Source organism: Lissotriton vulgaris, chromosome 12 (assembly GCF_964263255.1).
Source record: "Lissotriton vulgaris chromosome 12, aLisVul1.2, whole genome shotgun sequence".
NCBI classification, from domain to species: Eukaryota; Metazoa; Chordata; class Amphibia; order Caudata; family Salamandridae; genus Lissotriton; species Lissotriton vulgaris.
The window spans coordinates 136,094,445-136,118,218 of record NC_141700.1 but is presented as its reverse complement, the minus strand read 5'-3'; the positions used below and the strand labels follow the sequence as shown (position 1 = coordinate 136,118,218).

The following is a 23,774-nucleotide window of genomic DNA, read 5'->3' as shown; positions in this document are numbered from 1 at the left end:
AATAATGACTAAAATGTTTCTGCGTTCGCCCAGAGACATCTTGGAAACGTGGTAGACCCAGTGCCTCTCTAAGATATGAGCTGTTGGGCTAGCATGCCCTAAAATTGAACGTAGCCCTTTGTAAACGAGTTAAGACTAAAAACAAAATGTACAGCCTTATGAATAAATGTTCAAATACAGCTCGGTACCAACATCAGTCGGTTAACTTTTTGGCAAATCTAAATTTAAAACTCAGATATATAGAAGTCTATCACATCTTTGACTATGTAACAATTGAAGCCTTGTGGAAGCTCAAGGTCACGAAAAGTGTGCTGGCTTAAGTCTTGAGGACACAAACAGAAAGTCCATAAAGAAACACCTACATATTGTTTTTGTAACGAACATATCAATAAAGCATTCAATATTTTAACAAGTTCACCTTTGATTCTGCCCAGAAGACCTGCAAGGATCTTACGGCCTCAAGGCAGGCACAATGCACATATTTAGTAAGAGTAGGGTGGGCCTCGTGCATGTTTACCTGGCAGTCACTTGTCAACTCTTAACCAAACTGGTTAAGGTCTGGTGCATATTAGAGTCCGGCAACGCCCTGTCGGCCAGGCAACAGCATGCATGCACATTAAAGGGGGGATTTCAAAAGAGAGCAGGAAAACTTATATTATAATGAAAAGCTGGAGTATTTTCACATTATCACATACTCACTACCAGCTCCAACATTCACAGAGCCATTGAAATTATGCAGCATGTAAAAGGCACATTATGCAACAATGGGAGGCGTATAGTGTAGTGTATGATTTAAAGCAGATTACGCAACGCATTATGTGGTATCACCTAGCAATTTTGACAAATATAGATACAAAAGAAACCTCAATATTATTGAAAATATATAGATTAAAAAAAACAAAAACTATCCATATTCATCATTCTTCATCCAAATGTTATTCACTAAAAATTGTCTAACACAAAAGCACAAGTTTTATTAACTGTACATTTTAGCTACGAGAGTAAAACAGTGTTCCTTTAAATATATACACAATTGCATGGAGAAGGAAACAAGGCTACATGTACGTCCCTCTTGTAGTAGGACCAAAGGACCTCCAAAATACCCATTTCCATTAAGAAATGTTCCTCCAGAAAAGAAAAGTGAATTTCATATTCAATACATGTGCCTCACATAGAAATACTCTAAATTCCAAGCCATCATATCTTAGAGTGAGAGAAAACATGTGGGGCCTGTCAAATCTAAGGGACCTCTTAAAATAATTGCTGGTTTGATAACCGAGCCACAAATATAAATATGAATTTGCGTGAATATTGAACAACATATTAATGGACAATACTTGTGCTGTTTGGGTTGCATTTATTTGAGGTTTTGCTGCATACTGCAGACGAACCCCTTTCCGGAAGAGATGAACAAACATATGGACAGTTTAGCTTTGCTCTATCTGACTTACACCCACTTACTCAGCTATTCCTATGACCTTATGTTCCTTGAAATCCAGAACAAAAGGTTTCAGAGCACCTTTCTCTATTCTAGTGATATCACTTCCATACTCATTAACTCATCCCTCACAAATTTAACACACAAAGATCCATCACACCAACAAACTATCAGTTAACCAGATTCTGCCATTCTGCAACAACAGCCTACTCACTCATCAAGCCTTATGCAATATTTACTTCATTGGTCAACATATCCTTGTGGACAAGGCAGCACTGTTTGAACAATCATGACTACAGCCCTTGAGAAGGTGGAACATCTCACAAAATAAAATGTTACATTGGCAAACTCTATGACCATTATCCCTAAGACACATTCCTATGTTCTCTTTCTGAAACATCAAGGTAGAGTAGCTGCAGATAATCAAGCCTTCTCCGTCTTTGAATGGCTTGCTTTATTCATCAAGGGTTAGAAAACAGATCTTAGTCAGGCTAGAAATACATATTTCCAATCCCGTATCAGCAAAGTGTACAACTCAGCCATAGATCTGTGCTAAGATCTATTATCAAATGATGAATTTCCCCACAATGCCTTCCTTTATGGTTCTATCCCAACTTCTACTTGACAATCGGATGAGTCCATTTACATGGTAACATGGTCACCCACCATGTCAAAAAAATTTAAACAATAGCCACGTTTTTATAACCATTGTCACAATAGCTTGCTCCTACAAACTCTGAAATTGCCCATGCATAAGAGTTGGAAACAAGCAGGATTATTAATGCCATATAGCTTAATAACCTCCCAGACAAAACGTATAATGCCAAAACAAACGTTATCAACCATTTCTCACCAAATGTGTTAATCCTTAACTTTAATAAGGATTAGGTACGAGAGCCATAGGACCACCCTTTGATTACTCTACTAAGGAGGAATCCTAACATATTTGCCTACTATAATTTAACATCTACCGCTGGTCTACTCTTACCTAGCAGGAATTAGTTTGCCTTCTCACCTTACTTAGAGAGACAAACTAGGCAATTCCAATCTGGGTTCTGCCATCATGCAAGGTCTGAGGTCTGAGCTGTCATAAACGTCTAAAAAAATGTTCTCTCAACCGGGCCTCATGGACAGCTGTGGGAACCGATGCTCCTTGAGCGGTCTACATCCTTCAACATGAATGAACATTTGATATCACTTGACCAGCTAACAACAAACTGTAGTGTTGAAGGACTGGTCCTCAACTGTGAGAAAGGATTGTGAGAAGTTTTTTCTACAAACTCAATACACAATTAACTGCGCATGGCATACTGTACTGTTAATGAGATTATATGAATATCCTATCTCAAGGAGTTTTGCTGTAGTCATATCGATGGATGTAATTGACCAGCATTAGGAGGAATAGTTAATATCACAGGGAACGGGAAATATTTATGTAGGTAGCACATAAAACACCTTTTTGGAAGGCCCTGGACTATGGTGCTATAAGAAGAAAGGGGGCAGTGACATAATGGAGGACAAGATTATGGGCTGTACAAAATTCTTAAGTCTATAAAAAAAAATTATGCTTTTATCATCACGGGAATCTCACGAAGTACATTTTACGGGATCTACGTCATATTATACATACACACGAACACACACGTAGTAGTTTAAAATGTTTACTTCTGACTTTGTATGTCTGCATGTGTAGCTATTCATGCATATTGAGATCTAAATGCACATTAAGCCAAATGTAAACATTTTACGCGAACAGCACTGCTGTGTAACGAATGGTAGCTGACAAATCAGTGTGCGGAAAAGTGCAGTGTCTGTCTGTCTTTCTGTGTCGCCTCCTGATAAATTCAGCAGCTGTGGTTGTGGGTCTCAAGAGCGGGGAGTTTCTCAGGACAAACCGAGATCAGGAGTGGGCCACCTCTGGATCTCTCCAGGGGCACCAGTGATGTCATGCCCTGCTGCTGAAGATTAGTTTACAGCTATTTGGAACAATTCATAAAGGGAAAACACTGTTGGCTGACATTGTTAATACTACATTAAACCATCAAAGCATATGAGAGTGCAACATGAGGAATTCCGTTGCTGGAGGAGAGAAAGCGCATTCTAGATGCAAGCAGATACAAAGCCTGTAGGAATACCATCATTGTAGCCAGGTTTTTGTGGTGGACTAAAAGAATATGGTTCACATGTAATGTGATATCTCCCGCCATTTAATGGTCTCCACAGGAACAGACTGAACGATGATGTGGGTTGTCTATGATTGGAAAATGCTGTTACTATTTCAGAAATGTTGCAAGAACAAGGAACAAAGAAAGATTCAGGACAGTTGCAACAATGGCTGGTTTTGTGGAATCTTGATCAATTCTGCAATTGCTTAGTTATTAGATGCATCTTCAATTAATCAATACATAAAAATATTGACAATCACAACACAATGCTGCTGTCCAGGAGATTAAATCTTCATTGACTATCCACACAAGACAGCTATAACAGTATGGTGCAAGGAATACATAAACATGATTCTTTATACTTTTTTACTCTAATAGGAAATCAAACATATGCCTCAAAAGGTTGCTTACCGCATACTGGAACTTTTCGTTGTATTCTCGGTCGTTAGCTTTTACCTTCCTTTCTTCCTCTACAATAAGAACAAAGGATAAATTGCATTAAAATGGCACCAACCCAAATACCGTGCATTGCCCATGAAGCATCTGCCCGTCCTGTCACAGCTCAGCTATGACAACAAAAGGGAACCACCCTTAACGCAGTTCCTACCTCATAAATTATTGAACACACTCAGGCTATCAGCAACTGTTGGGAACATGCAAACGTGTATTATCCAGGCCCACAATTCACTTCCTGCCTGCTCCCACAATGCTGTCTTTGGTGCTTCTCCTGGTCACTAAACATAACCTCTTGCTGTGACATGATCTTAGCCTTTAGTTTCCTCTTCGGCCTTTTTACATAAAACACTCCAATCTTTCTACTATAAAGAGAGAACTGTGTCCTTTGAGCCAGGTAAAGTCGAAAAGTACACCACCAATCAAAACACCCAAGACATCTTTGAAAACCTCAGGGCAAGCAGAAGGACATAGGCTATTAAAAATAAAAAAACTATACGTTGTTTAAAAAATTTAGAAATAAAAATAAAGTAGTCCCTTGCAAGTAGCGCCGGCCGCTACGTCTGCGTGATGACATCATTTGCGCTCCCAACACTTCCTGAACACTTCCTGAAATGGTGGCGAAGATCGCGACCTGCTGGGAGGACTGCCGCGGGCCTGCTTGCTGCTGGGCGAAGTGGCGGCCTGTGCGGGCGGGCGCCTGGATCGGGACCGGCGGCTGAGGTAAGTATCAGGCTCTCCGGGACACGGGCGGGAGGGGGTCGAGCCGGGGCGGGAGGGTAAGGCGCAGGCTCCGGGACACAAACAATGTTGTGGCGGGCGGGGGCCGGGCGGGAGTGCACGCAAGCCTCAAGTGCTGCCCCCAGCCCCTTTCTGCCCCAGGCAACGCTGGGGCGGGCTGCTAGTATGGAATAAAGCAGTACAACTTAATTACAATAATCCAATTGCGCACTGCCTCCTATAAGACATCCACAAAATGTACTTCTCCCTCACCATTCACATGGTCAAGATGTTAACATTCTAGTCACCAGCAAGATGGACTAAAGCAAACGACTCATCCAAAGCAAGCCCTACTTCTCCATCCAGCCACCTTCAAGAAGTAGTCTTATGTCTCAACCCAAGTAATGTCTCCAGATACCCTCACACCTTCGCTAACAGAAATCAAAGGTGCGGTTTCATCAAACAGGTCCTGCTATAAATTCCTCATTCTAGTCTTGAGATCAGTCCATAACCATATCCTAATCATAGCACAGCCAAAGAGGAAAGCCCTCCATCTTTTCTACCCAATCACTGCCATCAAACAGAGCACCTTCAAAAGAGACGTCTATGATAATCTTTTTTTAAACATTGGTAGTGAAAAACTTGTGATAGATTCATGATCCCTTCTAACTCCACGGTCAAAATCTTATGTACAGGGTACATTATTAAAACTTTCTGGACTCCGATGCATAATATGTGATGTTAGGAGTTTATAAATGTGCAAATACCGCAAAGGTGTCCTGGCGCTGAGAGAGACAGCAACTATTAAATCAACCTAAACCTACATAAATCACACAACGTACAAAAAAGAGTCAGCTAAATCCTAATATTCCCATACGGAAGAAAGAGTATAGACTGTACAACCAAGCATGTAAAGGCTATCAAAAACGCAGGTGAATTGTGGTTTTCCGCAGGGAATGGGCAGCATGTTCCATAGCCTTGCGAGAAAAAAGGAATCCATAGAGCGAAGGGACATTTGGAATGTACAAATTAATACTTTTCCTCAGATACAAGGGACCAGAGTTATGAATAGCGCAGTGCACTATACAAAGATTTAAAGGCAATCCTTTTAGCTACCGGAAACCAGTGTTGCATACTCAGTACAGAAGAAGATGATGCATACCAGGACCGGCCAGAAACTAGCTTGGCCACCATGTTTTGCACTCCAGTAGGAATGCATTGTGCTCTTTAATTCAGTACTTAATCCCCAGATTCTAGCTTTTGTAACCATTCACTGCTAAATTGTTACTTAAAATGTATTGTAACTTCTCCTGTAAAGGAAAGAAGTACAACAAAGAGAATAAATAATATACCAAAAAGTCCATTGGACCATTTTCTAGACCCGAATTTACCACATAAAGTTAGAGAAACAATACCAAAAATACAAGGATTTCTAAATTCAAAGAAAGGTCAAGTATTGGATTATCTTCAGCAAACGGCAAGGTAAACAAAAAGAAAACAAACAGATTCATAATCACCACTATGGTAGTCCTTGGATTAGCCAATTAACAAATTGAAGAGCAAGCTGGAGGGTAGTGTCAAAAAGAACAATGGTTACCACAGTGCCACACTCAAACAGCATCATCATGGCCACTGCTCGCACCACGTTAGACCAGTCCCCGCTTCCTACATCACTGCCGGACAACCAATTCTGGCAGATCTTTTTAGAGGCACTGGAGTTCTTGGGAAAATGGATTCCCTCCCAGAGAACTAGAAACTGTTAAGTTTCAATTTCAGATTGAGAGAATATAGACATAGAGTTTTATTAAAAGATGTTGGTGGATCGAGATTTGTGGGATCAATCAGAAGCAGATCCAATGGCAGAGACACACAAATAAGCAATGATGATCATTAGTGACATATTGAGAGCAAGTGATGGACTCTGACAGTGCCTGGGATCTAAACAGTATAAAAGAAGCATATGCAAAGACAACTGCACAAGTGCCTTTTGTTATTGAATACATTATTTTCTTAAAACTAAACGTGGCAATGCAGGGGACACATTGTGTGTTAAGAAGATCACAGACACCAAGTCAATTGACTTTTGGTCCATTACAATCGGAATTCAAGTGAGTCTCCCTGTGAGTATAATGTTTTCTGTTTGCAAGGCCAGAGATCAAGTCGATATACTACCACTTTCGACCCAGACACTGACTATAACCAGACCAGTCAAAAAAAGATACTTGAATTATCTTTGTATACACTCTGTGCGAGAAAAATTGAAGACAACTGTGGATATGAAGCAGAAGTGTCAATGAGCAGTGAGCTTCAACAGAACTTTATCTTACTGCTGTGACATCCCCCTTGGTATCCTAGGCCTCCTGCATTCCCTTCTCGCATAGATTTATAGCTCGCAAGAGCCCTTTATCTCACACAGTGCCAAAAATATTAATTCTCAGTGTTCGTCACCATAAGTTTCACTGCCTCGAGGAACACCATCTGTTTAGCTCTTTCTTGACAAGAAAATATTATGTTAAGACATTTTTCATCTCTTCATCAGTGACACAAGTTCAGGGAATAACAGTATCTGTAAACTTTCATACCAAAGAAGGACTTTCCTTTTGACAGTCTTTTGAGTGTGTTCTTTTCCCAGTAGAAAATGATCATCCAGGCTTTGCTTGAATCTGGAGGCACTGCGAGCATGGGGACCAGGTCTGGGCATACCCTTCCCACTTAGAGAGACAAATGCAAAAAAAAAAAAAAAAAACGGGGTGGCGTGGTGAGCCGAGAAACGATTTATTAAACCCAGATCGTTGACTGGCAATGCATGTTTGATTTGTTCAGCATTCCGTCCATCAATTGTCCTTTTTGCTTTTGTCACCCTAAGAGGGAAGGGTATGCCCAGACGTGGGTCCTGTGCTCACTGTGCCACTGGAGTCAAGCTAGCCTGGCTGCTGTGGGGTGATACTCTGGAACTGGTCCCAGAATACTTGTTTCTGGTCCAGGGAGGACCTGGCCTAGCAGTTCAGGTTGGACTGTTCCCACAAGGAGCAGGGTCAAGACTGATTTGCATATGGCTGGGTTCCAACTGGGGTGGCATGGGGATTAAAAAAACGATGGATTATACCCAGAGAGTTGACTGGGGGTGAACGTTTAATGTGTTTAGCATTCCGTTCATCATTTGTTATTTTTGCACATGTATATAAGACATGCAGCAAAAGACTGACGTTGGCAGATTCAGAGGACCCACATACATAAATGCCCTCATTTCAGTGCGGTTTGTGCCACCCACCTAATCCTTTTATGTCTAGGAGCCTTGTAGACCAGAAAGGGAACAGACAAGAATTATTTGCGCTTTTTACTCACCGGAGCATGCACAAAATACATAGGGGTGCTTAATAAATTAACTCAATACGCATGGGCTCCAACTCTGACCCGACCTCTCAGAGGAGAATGGCTTGGGCACCAGAGGTGCACCAATATTGCTTTCTGCCTCCTCAAATCATGTAAATATCCTGTTTTAATACGCTCTTTAATACTGGTAGCCTGCCACCTTGTAAACACTCCCACGGTTGTGGAACGTGGATCTGTGGAGACCAAGCTTGAACCCCAGCAGGACCTCCAACCATCCCAACTCCTAGATCAGTGGTGGGACTAGTGCCCCAACAGTGGACACTACACAGGTAATCTGATATAGCCCACTTCCACTATCAACAAAGCAGATCAAAACTTGAAGATGGTGTAAGCTGCGACACAGCAGAGAATAAAACAGGCGATTAAATACATAACAGGCCCCAGGCAAGCATTCATACAGTGTGAAAGATATAAAATCTTGAACACAAGGAAGCCACTAGAGAACTCTGCAGCATGAGCGGCCACACCCTTTCCCACAGCAAAAACAAGCAATTGCAATGCCAATATGTCTGGCTTATAATTAAACTGGCATCTTCCGTGACTGATGAGTTTAGGCACTCAATTAGTTATCTTCATACAAGCCATTTGTAAATAATTCTTGCACAGATGCGTCTATTCTTTCACCCACCCACAAAAAATACATACAAACTCAGCAAGCATATACAAGATAAAATAAAGTGTACAAGTAGAATGGCATGCCACCATTGAAAGAAACATTCGGAGCATATGCATGCAATAAACAAATACAATTAAAAAAGGCAGCGAACGGCTGGCTTACACATGCCGGCCAAGTTTAGAAGCAATGAAATAGCACCTTAGCCCAGTAAAACACTGATACGCTATGCACAATACCGATCCAAGATGAGCAGTCAGTAAACATCGCACTGAGCAGCCCTCTTGGAATAGTATTATACATAGTGTAGCGTTGCAGAGATCCAGGTTGCTTGACAATACTTCTAAACAATGCAGTCACCAAGTACGGGTAAAATGATGAAACACTGTGGAAAATATATTTTACATAGGACGCCCAGCAATGACCAAAACAGGTCTCTGTCATCCTAGGCAAATATTTTATTTTACAGAGCCACCTTTTTCTTCTCTCTCTCATATGAGAGCCTTCCAATCTTCCTACCCTGCATCACACATGCTGCGCGTAGAAAACATACTAATGATATCATGAACATGTTATTGTGATTTGTATGAGTTAACCACCAATATGTACACATGTGTAATATCGGTTATTACATTTATAAATCAATAAATAAATGTAAACAAAAAAAATGAGAGCCTTCCAATAGGAATTCAGCATCCCTTCTGTACAAAAAAATATTTGGTTTAATTTAATAGACCTAACTTTTGCTGCATGCATAAAAAGAATCTTGCCCAAATATAGGGTACACGTGATCCCTGGTTTGCCTCAGAGTTCAATAATAGGATTGCCATCAGCGCAGGGGCAAAAATGCTTTTTCAGTTTATCTTTAAAACCTCAGTTTTAATACATATATAACTAAACCATGAGGTGGTAGAGCCCTTCCATTTACAAACGGCACATTTTCCACTGAAATTGCTAAAAATGTTACTAATAACATGCTGTTTTACTTCTAAAACTAGTATTTAAACAATAATCTGTGCAAACTGGGTATCAGCACATATTTTTATCATTTGTACATCAGCAAGTAAAGTGTTATGATTTGTTTTCATCCACGTAACTTTTCTTTTTTTCCAATCACACAATTACAAAACAAGGGCTTTCATAACTACGGAAAGATTATTTTTGAAATATCTGTACAGTTCACGTTTTAGCTATTTAAATGTTTATTACAATAAAACATGACATCCTACAGCCTTTCTTGCACACTTCTTGCACAACGTCTTTGTCACAGCTCGCTTTACAAAGTCCTCAAACTTTGCCGTCAGAGAAAGAAAAGTAATCATAGATGTAAACTGAGTTTTGACCTCTGTCTCTGAATACAGAATAGACGTGACAAGATAAAAACATGATTTAAAGGCATCTTTAGTGCTCCTTCACTAAGTGAGTGAACAGAACACCCGTTTGTCATGTCGCCAGAAGGGTGAGTAGGCCCTCAATATAGCTCGCCCTGGTAAAATCTGACTCACCATAAGATGTGTAGAGGTCTGCAAAGTGCACATCTCCCAACCCAAGGATTAGTCAAAGACAGTGTCCAACACCAAAACCATTGCCTACTACAATAATCTGCGAGATGCCCTGTAATAACACCAGTCTACAGGCTTTTTCACTGTAACAGTCCATATGACTCTCACAATGACTAAGTCAGACCTTCCATCTTTGTCATAACTATCATAAAATACAGATCAGAATTATGGCCCTTATCATTGGCTTACCACCAATAACCAATTCAGTTGTACTGTACTGAGCCTAAGCATTCAACAATACAAAAAAAAAACGGAATACAATCACTTTTTTAGTGGAAGTACACTACGTCTGTCGAATCAAATGCTGTGCTCAAGGTTATCGCCCTGTGGTTATGCAAAAGCGATTTTCTAAGCCAGTGGTTCCCAACCTGTGGTCTGGGGACCCCTGAGGGTCCACAAAGTCTCCTCACGGGGTCTGCGGCTACTTAGAAAATTAAATAAAGTGGATATAAATAAAGAAGCTAAATGTACAATTGGAAGCTAAAATTGTAATTATTATCCTCAAAATAATTTGTGGAAGCAATGCAGATGCGTCAAACAGAATATAGTATGAACAATGAGTCACCTCAAATTAATTTTGAAACTATCCAACCTTTCCAGTAACATTAAATTGTTCATTTTTTTTTTGATGTGCTCGCAAATTAAATTAAAAGGTGTCAATTTTTGAGTATTTGTTAAATGAATACTTTTTTCGGTATTGTTTTGTGGTTGAAATAATCGACAATCATTCGGCCGAGTCCCCCGGCCTCCAGTAATGTCTCAGTATGGGGGTCCCTGGCCTCCAGTAATGATTCAGCGTGGGTCCCCGGCTTCCAACAATGATCAGTGGAGGTTCCCGGCTTCCAATAATGATTCAGTGGGGGTCCCCGGCTTCCAATAATGATTGAGTGGGGGTTCCCGGCTTCCAGTGATTTTTAGGTGAGGGAGCCCAAACATCTAAAGGTTAAGAGCCACTGCTCTAAGCAGTGCTTCTTAAAAGCACTTATTTTGTTGATCACATAAGGATGGCCATCAGTGGACTCTCAAGCCAGAACTAACCAGCAGACAGCGTTCTGGCGAGCCTGCAGTCTTGTAGTGGGATTTCTTTAAACGTCCCGAGAGGACATTCCACACGGTGAGTGAAAGAAAATTGCACTGACGGAAAATTCTAAACAGCGCAATGGCATAAAAGCAAAATATGCCTGGTCTGCTCTATTGGATAAGAGAAAATAAAGCTGACTCAAACATTATTAACCTTGACGCAGGCTAAGCAGGAGGTGGGTATGTTGAATGTCATTACCTGGCCATACAATCAATCATCCTCTTTATTCGCATTTGATAAATACATAAAAGTGCAGAGGAAAGTCACATTGCAAAACAGGCAGAAACATGATAAAACATCAGTTAATTGTGTGTTAAAATATCGATATTCTCATAGATATACATGAATTAAAAAACAAAAGTCAAACAACAATTCATTTTCAGCAAGTTGAATAGAGACCAAGGTATTTAAAACAAGCAGATAAAGATACCACCCCTCCTGTGCAAGGTCTTCCAAATCCCACAGCTAAAGCCAGCAAGCATATTAACATCCTTACAGTAATTCATGAGCTGATGAAATCCGACTAGTAAAACTAAATCGAGAAAACAACTCCCCTCTCTGATGAACCTTTCCTGATTCGCAAAACTGAATACAAAAATGTTGCAGTCATAAAACAGACGAAAGGGGTTTCCAATGTATTGATAACTTCAAGGGCTGCGGAATGACAGGATAAACTCGGTTTTGTTAGCATTGGGAGAATGAATCTTTTCCTTTCCAGTTTATAAAAACAGCAGAAGAACAAAATGTGCGGCATGGTTTGTGTGGAACGATCATCACACGGGCCTAGCAATAAATGATTTAATGAATGTGATTGGGTTGGTTAGCCTACCATTAAGGGGAAAAGGTTGAATCTCATCCTTGTTAATAGAGAACGATGCATGCTGTTGGCAACAAAGGAGAGATAGGAATCACGAACCATGGTCACGCTAGGCATAGTCTGATAAAATGAAACCGTGACTTTACTTTGGTTACAGGGCCATCTTTCTAATTCGCACTTTGTGGCTTAAGCCTCTCAGTTTGATTTCAGAAAAAGACAGGCATTTGGAGAATGTTGTATACAAGAAGGCAAGGCCCAGATCTGTAAAGGACTACTTAATATATACTAGTAATGGGATACTGTTGGCTCGGTCAAGATTTATTTTATCTTTTAATACCACTTGGTTTATCTTGACCGAGTGCCTCTTCCAGGTTCTTATCCAGAATAGAAGAGGGGCCAATTTGATCGAGTTGGTGATAAAAGGAAGGCTTAGTTCATTGTGAGCAATTAGATTCGAGCACGAAGGAGGTACTGAGAGCAGCTATTTAACAAATGTGTCCTCCACTGTCTGTTAACTACCCACTTGAGCAAAATATGCCTGACCTGCATGTATTAGACAAGAGAAAATAAAGCTGACTCAAACATTACTCACCTTGACACAGGCTAAGCAGGAGGTGGGTATGCCTGGCCATACATCATGGGGTATTTCTGAGTTATAGATCGCCACTATGAGGAAAAACCTGCCAGTGCACAAGGGCGAGTCAGTGGTGTAACAAAGGCCCCGCAGTTCAGGGGGCCCTCAGGACAGTATTCTGTCCTGAGGGGTTCTGTGAGTCTGGTGATGGCCCCTCTACGTACTTTGCAGGGCCCCTCAAGTTTTGTTACGCCACTGGGCGAGTGAGTATAGAAATATGCCTTACTGACCATTTTTTTGTGGGAATGGCCTTTTGCAGGTATATTGTGTTCTGTGCAGATGAGAGGCGAATCCATTCCTCTGTTACAGGATATAAACATAATGGTTTCATTTTCCCGAGGCAAAATGAAATTATTTCCACTCTTTTGAGAGCATTTTTTGTAGTATGGTGTACAACACTCACGAAGAATATGAATAATATGTTCGCACTTCCGATAGAATTATGTTTGAAATACTACAAGACTGCCTTTTTAAAGTGTGTCAGACTGCCTGCAGCAGAAAAGCTGTGTTGCAGATTTTGTCCAGCACTAAACCACCCACTCTACAGGAACACAGAATACCTACTGGCGTCAGCACGCACCTCCTGTTTTGCAAGCAGATTCGTGTGCTTACAGTATCTGCCCAAAAAAAAGTAGGAAAAATAGCCGATGGTAGTCAATAGCGCCACATCAACAGAGGAATATCACTGCCCTTCTGGAGGGCTTCAGAGACCTTGCGGGCATCCTTGCAGGTGACGTCACTGCTGGCGCGTGGAGCGAGGCCTTACATTAAACATACTCGGGAGGTCGGGATCTATGCGTGGATGTGCAGCCTTCGAGCAGAAGACAATAAAGCGCTGAGGACGCTTCTTTACGCAGTCAGACCGGACGCATAGCCCCGGGGTGAAGTTCCTGTACTGGGACGGAACGATCCTCCCATCCCAGGGTGACACTGGATGGTTCCAATCCCCGTTGCCAGGAGGCCTGTCTGCGCTACCAAACATGTCTGGGGCAGGACGGCGATTTCCCGACAGGAGCCTGTGGTCCTCGGGAAGAGCGAGCCAGGTGGCCTGCAGGCTGGACACGCACCTCTGCGGCAGGTGCGACACCCACCAAGCTGCTGCATCCTTACAACACAAACTATGATGCGACATGCGAACCACGTAGCGGCGGCAGGGGGTACTGCAATGACCTCAAGAGAGGGATAACCCAGCACAAAGCACCGTGAGAAGGGGTATGAGCCATCCGGGCATTTGCCACCAGTACAAGCAGCAGAGTGCCGTGAAGTGCGGGAGAGTACCAGAGGAATGAAAGTACTGCGATGCGGCATGAGAGAGGGGTGTACAAGGACTGCCAAGGGCGACTGCATGGGCGCAGCTTCCGCTGGTGCAAGTGGTGCCGTGGCACCGGGGCTTACCGAACCAAGATCATTGCTGTATGTTATCATTCAAACAGGCACCAGGGGCCATCTCCTTCCTTGAACACAGACTACCCACTAGGGGCGTGCGGCGGGAGTCCTTGTGATGAAGGGATTAAACGGGGGGACGAAGCAGTCCTGAGAGGGCTTTGGAAGGGGGCAGGGTGGCCGAGGGCATGCACACAGGAGATGGCAGATACACGTTCGAGAGCAGAGGAGGGCAGCAGGCAGAAAGATGCGGACAGGAGGTGTCACCAGCAGCAGCCCCGGGGAACGATAGAGTAACAAAGTATCGGGGCAGGGGCTGGCCTATAGTGAGGGGTGGGGGCGGTATGCTGAGTTAAAAGATGGGGGTGTGAGGCCAGCAAGAGGATCTGCCCTCACACTACACATTAACAGGGCGTCTGATTGGTCTGTTAATTGTCCGTGCACGAGCCAATGTCAACAGTGCTAAAGGTCAGGAGACGGGACATTCAAATGTGAGCTGCCCTCTGCGCCCTTGAAAGCAGCACCCCTTCATTGCACTCCGTTCCCCCTGGCTTGGCACTGGAGCGAAGGCCGGAATGCCAGCCTGCGGCCAGGCGTCGCGCACCCCCAGTAAGCGTGCCGAGGGGGCTCAGTCCTACCTGTCAGCCAGGAGTGCTGCCGGCGGCTCCACCGACGGGGCAGGCCGAACGGGGGCCACTTCCCCGGCCTCTCCTTGGGGACGGTCATGGCTGCAGGACGTGCTCACGACGCTGAAGTCCAATCTGAAGGGCATTCGCCCCGCATCCCGCGGCCCATGCACCTACAGCAGGGGAGGTACCTCAGAGCTGTGAGGGGGGCGGCATGCCAAGAGAGGCCACAAGCCTGGGGGGCTCTGCCATCTCCTCTGCTTGCCAGGAACCCCCCAGCCCAAGCCCGCGCTCCCCCATCCGTGCACCAGCCGAAAACAAGCAGTGAGCTCAGACTGCAGGGGAGGAGCTCACTGCAGGGGGACTACAAGATGACATTGTCAGGGCGGCCACCTATTGGAGGACCGCGGCCAATCCTGGGGGATCCTGGGTTTCTATGGCAACTGTTTCCAAGCCGGGGAGGGGATGAGAGGATACATCATGCAGTTTGCTTCATCCTCCACACAACGCAACGCGCAACCTGGGCTAAATCAAGGGAGACAAGTTGTAAACAAGAGGAGCCCAAGTCTAGGCGCTAGAGCATCAGCACTTGCCCCAAAAACTCAGTGCAGGAGTCAGCCGCTGCCGCCTCAGGAATCTGGCGAGTCATATTACTAATCACCTAACCTATGAAGAAGAGAAGGTGGAGAAGTGTGGCTCACTGGTTAGAGCAGGCAGACCCTGAAGCAGAGGTCAGACCCGGGACCAGGGTTCAATTCCCGACGCGGCAGGGTCTTGAGCTCAAATGTCCATGGACTCGATAATTCTCGCTTCGGTGCCTGACCTAATCATGGGTTCACACTCGGCAACTCTGGGCATTAAGCTTGCTTAATCTCCACAACGCCCCCCCCCCGCGGCGGGATGCCTGGCTTTCACCTTGGGGATACCCTGTAGGGGCTATCTCACAGGGAAAAGCCAGGACGGGTTCCCAAGGCAAGCGCGGGGATACCCCTTCGGGGGTCGATTCAGGCGCTATATAAGAAACATAATAATAATAATAATAATAATAATATGACCTCAGGCGAGCCCTCCTACTTCCGAGGTAAACCACTGCTGATGTGGGAAAAAGGGGCGTGGGGGTCCAGCTTAAATGCTAAGTCTAGTGAAATGGACTAAAAGCCCCCGTGCCCTCCTCCCGCACACAGGTGTAAAGTCGGAAAAGTAATGCTATCGGCTCTGTACAGTAAGACCGTAGATAGGTCAGGTTACCTAGTATTACAAGTGACCCCCAAGCCACCTTCTCAGGCCATTTTAGTCTGCGTGAGCCTACAGAAACGCCATGTACCGTTCTCAGACCATGGGAGACCGCCAGCAATTTAGGTCACCACTCACCTTCAACACAGTGTGACCTCCAGCAACCCATGCCACCTCCACAAGCAGACATGATAAGTCTTTCATTGACACTGTGGGTCCTTACTTAGTAAGCCTAGCCAGATTCTCGGATGGTGTAACTTCAAGTAAGCTGTTAGACCTGGACCTTTCTGCAGGGTCACCCTAAACATTTCTGACTCACTCCACTTTTTGCTAAATTAGTTTTTGTTAACTTCAGGACTCTGGACACTTTGCCACTGCTAACCAGTGCTAAAGTGCATGTGCTCTCTACTTAAAATGTGGTAACACTGGCTTATCCGCAATTGGCACATTTAATTTACTTATAAGTCCCTAGTAAAGTGCACTATATGTGCCCAGGCATGTAAATTGAATGCTACCTGTGGGCCTGCAGCACTAATTTTGATGGTCCCACTATAGTAGCCCTTTAAACATTTCTCAGGCCTTCCACTGTAGAGCCTGTGTGCGCAGTTTTAAACTGCCATTTAGACCTGGCAACTTCACCTGCTTGGCAGGCCCAAACCTTCCTTTTTACTACACGCAAGTCACCCTAAAATAGGCCCCAGACGGCCCCATGGGCAAGATGCAGTGTACTAAAAAGTAGGGCATTTTCTTTCAAGTTTTACATATCATGGTAGTGAAATACTCTTAAATTAGTTTTTCACTGCTGTAAGTCCTATCTTTCCCATTGGTTAACATTGGGATTTCCTTCTTACATTTTATAAGTGTAATTTCCAATTGGGAAAAAATAGAACTTTGAAGTTTGGTGTATCTGGACTGACAATTTAAAATTAAAACTTACAGTGAAGTCGGATTTTAAATTGTAAGCCTGAAAATACTACTGTTCAATAGTTGGCATTCTCTTACTTTAACAATTCTGTGCCTCTGCTGGTCTCTGAATCCACATCTGGAGTGATTGACAACTGGGCTTTGTGCATTCTCTCTAGACAGTCAAACACAAAGGGAGCTGTGGTGGGACACTCACATCCTGATGGCCCATCCTCAGGCTGATGGCCTTCCTGAGCTAGATTGGGAGGGAGAAGCTGACAATTGCACCTGAATAGGGCTGTACCTGTCCACACACAAAAAGAGATGCATCCCCCGTAGCAAGTTTGGTGCAGAGGCAGAAAAGGCAGGGATCTTGAGTGCTTCAAAGGCCTCCTTGAAGTCTCCTTCAACTTCAGAGGCACAACTGGGTATAAGTACTGGGCCCCTGACACCACCAACTCAGAACACGGCAGGAGCGAAGTACATTCTGCCAGGAAGAAGAGCTGCTGTGATGTAGGAGGGACTGCCACTTTGCTACCTGCTTTGCTGCGTTGGCTTGCTGTTTCTCTTGCATGGGAGTGAGGAGGACTGGACCTTCTCTCTACATCCTTGAACCTAAGTTCTCTAAGGGTTTGCTGGCTTGCCTCCTGTGTTCTACCAACTGTGAGTCCTGCCCAGCCAACAAGTGCCAATCCAGTCCTGGACCTTAAAAGTGTGTTCTGCAGCTGCTACCTTGCAAAAATAGATGCAATGACTTTGCGCCGATCTGAAACGACACAGCGCCGAATGGAGAACATCTCTTCACGGTTCGACAACGCATGATCCGACTGCAAGGCTCGACGATGATGCAGCGCCTGCATCGTAAGGGGCTCAATGACAACGTGGGACCCGACTGCAAGGCTCTACAGCGACGCTTGACCCGACTTCAAGGCTTAACACTGATACTTCTACCAGAAAGCGTGAATCGGAACCGACGAATCAAGTCTTCAACACTTGCTCCATCCAAGGTACTTTTTCAGCGGGCCCTGCGTGGGACCTGTAGCCGGCCTGCCCTTCATCGCGGTCGGCCGGAACTTTAGATTTACTTCGGGCTAGCGTGGCCTCAAGTAACTGCTAAACAAGTTTGCCTTTTGAGCACTATATTACAGTTTATTCTTTAAAAATGAATCTCAAGTTCTAAGTATTGGATTTTTGTCATTTTAGTATTATTTTAATCAGATAAATATTAACTATTTTTCTAAACTGGTGTGGAGTCTTTTTGAGGTGTTTTCACTGTGGTACTGTAAATTACGTGTTGCACAAATACTTTACACATTGCCTCTTAAGTTAAGCCTGACTGTTCTGTGCCAAGCTACCAGAGGGAGCACAGGTTCATTAACGTTATGTATCTGACCTACACTGACAAGGATTATGGTCCCTACTTGGACAGGGTGCATATCTCTGTCAACTAGCGATGCGATTTCTAACATAAGTAATGCCACCTCTTGTACTATATGTAATATTGAAGAGGTCATATCACCTTCTAAGGCTGTGCCTGACCTCAGACAGGTCACGTCACCTTATTGGAGTGTGTACGACCTCGGGCAAGCCATATCAAAGTTTCAGACTGAGTCACCTCAAGTAAACACCTTTTCTAATAGCGTGTGACGTGCAGCAAGTTAAAACGCTTTATCAGACCATTTACTCCATCCCTCAAGTCACGCCACATTCTTAGATTGTGTACAACCTCCAGTTAGTCATGTCATCTTTTCAGACTGTATGGTTACGGGCAAATCTGATCACCTTTTCTGATTGAGAGTGACCCCAGGACCATCATGTCACCTTCTTCAGAAGCATGTGATCTCAGCAAGTCTTATTACCACGAGTGTCTGTTTGTGACCTCACCACCAGGAAGTCATACCACCTCAGATTGTGTGACCTCAGGAAAGCCATGTGGCCTTCGTGGACTTTGTGACATTGGGCAAGTCATATTACTTTAATGGACTGTATGCACCTTTGTGCAAGCAATGTCACCTTTTCAAACTGTGCAACCTCAGACAAGTGAATCTCAGGCAAGAAAACAAGTTACTTACCTGTAACTTTGGTTCCCCAGTATTGGTAACTTTCATAGATTCCCATGCTTTGTATCATTCCCCCATCATCGTAATGGGAGCCTCGGTAAATAGAAAATACTGTAGCAGTAGGTACAAAAGAGAAACCTAAACCTCATTCCATTTTGTAGCCTATCCACCTCTTTTTGTAAAAGAGACCAAAAAAGTTGCAACATCCAATCAGAATAGCCTCACCCCATAGAACCCTCCTGAGAGAGCCTCAGATTTTCGTAGCCATTGTGTAACAGTAACTACATCTGTAAAAGGCTGAGCTTTTCCCAGGGGAGGAGGGTGGGCGCATGGGAATCTATTAAAGTTACCAATACTGTGGAACCAAAGTTACATGTAAGTAACTTGTTTTCTTGCCCCAGTATTGGAACTTTCATAGATTCCCATGCTTTGTATCAGAGTAGCTAGCAGTAAGCAAGAACAGCACATTTTGTTACATGAGTATCAATACATCCTTTAACACTTGTTATCATAGGAAACAAACATAACCTGCCACCATAGAAAGGAATACAGTATGTGATACAAAATGTGCAATACAGGAAGGAGGGATTGTAGGAAAAGCTCACCTCTCATTGAAAAAGATTTCTCAGGACTGCCTGTCCAACTGCAGCTTTGCTTCCCATTGAAGAGTCCAAGCAGTAATGCTTTGTGAACGTATGGGTACTGCTCCACGTAGATGCTCGACATATGTCTCTGATCGGGACTCCTGCAAAAAGGGCCACAGATGAAGAGACTGATGTCGAAGAGCCTGAACACGTCTTTCCAGCGGTTTGCCCGCTTCTTGGTGACAAAAGTGAATTGCATTGGAAATCCAACGAGAGATGCCTTGTTTTGAAAGCGGAAACCCCTTCCACGGAGCGCAGTAGGAAACAAAGAGTTTGGATGATTTCCTGAAGCTTTTTGTGCGTTCATGATAAAATTTCAAACATCTCTGGACATCCAAAGAATGTAACGACCTTTCTGCTGGAGAAGTTGGTCGAGGGAAAAAAGACTTTAGAACCACCGTCTCATTCAAATGGAAATCCATCGGGACCTTTGAAATGAACTTTGGATTTGTTCTAAGGATTAGAATATATTTCTTGAACTGCATAAAAGGTTCCACAATAGTGAGTGCTTGGAGCTCACCTATCCTCCTAGCTGATTTTAAGGCTAAAAGAAGAGCCACCTTCCATGAAAGAAATTTAAGATCCGCTCTGTGAATCGGCTCAATTGGGGTTCTCATGAGAAGAGCCAGAACTAAGTTAAGTTGCCAGACTGGAGGCGGAGGCTGGACCGGAGGAAAGACCCTGAAAAGGCCCTTCAGGAATTGCTTGATAATTCTCACAGACCAAAGAGAAGGACCAGTGGATGTCCGTCTAAATCTAGAGATAGCAGCTAAGTGTACTTTGATCGAAGAATGTGCCAGACCAGACTTAGCTAGAGAAAGAATGTAAGGCAAAATCTGGTGAGGAGTCCAAGTATACGGAGGGAGATTCTGCAGTTGACACCATAGACAGAAACGTTTCCATTTTGCATGGTAAGTCTTATTTGTACTTGGTGCACAGGCTTGAGATAGTATCTCCTTACATTCCGAAGAGAGGTTCAAATTCTGGAATTCTCTGTACTCAGGAGCCACGCTGTCAAATGGAGTGAGCTCGGATTCGGATACAGCACCTGAGACATTGTCAATAGAGACTGAATGGGCAGAAGGTGTATCGGCAGATCTTGAGAGAGTAAGAGGAGTTCCGTGAACCAGAACTGCCGGGGCCACGCTGGTGCAATCAAAATCATTCTGCAAGGTTCTGCCTTGAGTTTTCTGATCAGCCTCGGAAGTAGGGGTATTGGAGGAAAGGCGTAAACAAATGCGCCGGACCAGGCAATCGAAAGAGCATTCCCCAGTGATCCTCGATGGTGATCCCTGCTTGCGTAGTATCGGCATTTTTTGTTTTCTGGGGTCGCAAACAGGTCTATGGTTTGAGTGCCCCAACTTGAGAAGATCTGATCGAGAGTGTCCTGATCCAGTTCCCACTCGTGACTGATTGATTTCAGACGACTGAGTGCATCCGCTGTTGAATTGAGTGTACCTGGAAGATGTTCCGCCGTGAGAGAAATCCTGTGGAGAATTGCCCAGTTCCATATTTCTTGTGCCTCCCTTGAAAGAACTTGGGATCTTGTCCCGCCCTGTTTGTTTATATAGTGCATGGCCGTCGTATTGTCCGTACGAACTAGCACCAATCCATTCTGTATTCTTGGAAGGAAGGCTTGCAATGCTAAATGAATGGCTCTGAGTTCCAGCAGATTGATGTGGGACTTGCGCTGCTCGGCCGTCCAATGACCGCTCACTTGTAAATCCTGCAACACTGCTCCCCAGCCTTCTAGCGAAGCATCCGTGGTGAGAACCATGGGACATGGGGAGATCCTGAAAGGGAGACCTTTTGAAATATTTTTCTTTATTGTCCACCAGCTGCTTGCCTCTTTCATTTCTGGTGTAACTGTTATTTTGTCTTCGAAAGAACCTTCTGCTTGGCACCACTGACTAGCTGCTCTTGCAGAGGATGCATGCGTAGCCTTCAGTGTGGAACTAATGGTATGCAAGATGAGATTGATCCTAGAAGTTATTTGTAAAAGATGGACCGACAGAGTTTTCTTCCTTTGTAAGAGACGAGCTGAGAGAATAAGTCTCTTGTCTTTCTTCCGAAAGGAAAGCTTTGCATTGATTTGTATCCCAGAATGGATCCCAGAAATCTGGCCGACCTGGATGGTTGAAGGACTGATTTGGATTTGTTGAGTTGAAGACCCAACCAGTTGAACAGTTGAATACAGCAGTCGACCGCCCTGGATGCCGCTTAAAAGGATGGAGCCTTTATCAACCAATCGTCCAGGTAGGGAAAAACCTCCAGAGATTGCTTCCTGAGAAACGCCGCCACTGGGGCCAACACCTTTGTAAATATCCGTGGTGCGGACCGGAGACCAAAGGAAGCACCTTGAACAGTGAAGCGTAGATATCGCCTGTGAGCTGGGTGAATCGGCCCATGGAAATATGCATCCTCTAAATCCAGAGTTGCCATGTAGTCGCCTGGATTGAGAAGATGTAGAATGTCTTGAAGAGAAACCATTCTGAATGACAACTTTATGAGATAGGTGTTGAGCTCCCTTATATCTAATATTGGACGCTACTTTTCTTCCGTCTTCCGAAACCAGGAAAATTCTGGAATAAAAACCCTCTTCTCTTTGAGAGTGAGGTACCAGTTCTATTGCCCCCTTGATGACTAGTTGATGGGCTTCGAGACGGGGAAGTCGCAGATGTTTTGACTCGGTAGCGCGAGGAGCTCTTGAAGGGGGCAATTGTTGAAATTCCAACGTGTGGCCAAATCGAATGATATTCAAGACCCACCGGTCCGATGTAATGAGCATCCAGCTGCGTAGACAATGTGAAATTCTACCCCCTACTGATGTTACCGGAGGGGGAGGAACAGTAGACTGAGCCAAGAGGCTGCTATTGTCGTTTAGATGAATCCTTCCCATGCCGACCTTGACGGCCTCTTGATGGTTTCAGAGAGAAAGATGCTGATTGGCCCTGCCTCTGTGAATATTGCGGCTTGTAGGTTTATGAAGATTGGGAATATGAGGAATATCGTTGTTGGTATCCTCCTCTATAGCCGGAAAAACTCTTGCCTTTTGCTCCACTGAATGGAACCATACGGTATTGAAGAGTGCCTAAAGACTTGGCTGTTTCAGTGTCTTTTTTGATATCCTGTAAGGCATCATCTATGTGCTTCCCAAAAAGCATATCACCATCAAAAGACAAATCCAGAATTTTATTCTGCAAGTCAGGGCGAACCCAGGTAGACCAAAGCCAGCCCTGCCTTCTGAGTACAGCCGAACCTGCAAAGGGACTAAAAGCAGTTGTGGCTATGTCCATGGCGCAGTCAATTATCTCAGAGGAAGAGCATTCTCCTTCCGCCAAAATCTTTCTCGCCGAAGCCTTAGCCGTGTCTGGTAACTGATCCACCAACGGAGCCATATCGCACCACATTTGGAGATCATATCGTCCTAAAATTGCAAGTGCGTTGGAGGCACGAACCAGTAGACTGGACATTGAGGAGAACCTTTTGCCCACGTTGTCAAGAAGTCTACCCTCTTTATCAGGTGGAGAAGCCAGAGAGGCCGATGGGTTCTTGGACATCCTTTGCGCCGCCTGGGAGATCACAGAGTCCAGCCTAGGTTGGCCTACCAGGCATGCAGGACTTCCTTCAGGGGCCTTGTACTTCTTCTCCAGCTGCGGTAGGACCGGAAAAACGGTTGCTGGAGACTGCATGACTTTCACACCCTCAGTCCAAACATGCTCTACGATGGGAATAGAGCGGATAGATTTCTTGTATGGCTCTTTGAAATCATAGAGAAAGAAGTCTGACTGAATCACTGGAATCTTAAGTCCAAACCGTTTTGAAGCTCTTTCCATGAGGTTATGAAAACCTCCAATGTCAGCTGGAGGTGAGTCTACCAGATCCAGTGAAGGAGACAGTGGATCTGGAATAATATATTCATCCCACTCTCTATCCGGATCTTGAACCTCCGTTACTTCCCTTCTATCATCAGAGGAATCGTCATCATTGTCACCACAAACTTGTCCTGAGGGGACACCCTGTCTCTCCTCCGCAGGTACCTGTTCCCT

At 44.2% G+C, this 23,774-nt stretch overlaps 1 protein-coding gene across 2 annotated transcripts in view; it reads right to left on the bottom strand.

The window, feature by feature from the left end:
* The window catches only part of ATP8B2 (ATPase phospholipid transporting 8B2), a 470,208-nt gene that overhangs the window by 389,541 nt on the left and 56,893 nt on the right, over positions 1–23,774 (bottom strand). The window contains exons 1-2 of one of the 2 annotated variants that reach the window (XM_086947593.1): positions 14,898–15,078; positions 4,015–4,073 (exon numbers count right to left, since the gene is read on the bottom strand). In XM_086947593.1, the coding sequence (XP_086803719.1) occupies positions 4,015–4,073; positions 14,898–14,985 (147 nt within the window). In that variant the 5' untranslated portion in view covers positions 14,986–15,078. Of the gene's footprint in view, positions 1–4,014; positions 4,074–14,897; positions 15,079–23,774 lie in introns of those variants that run through there. The other variant, XM_086947594.1, reaches the window with a different exon arrangement.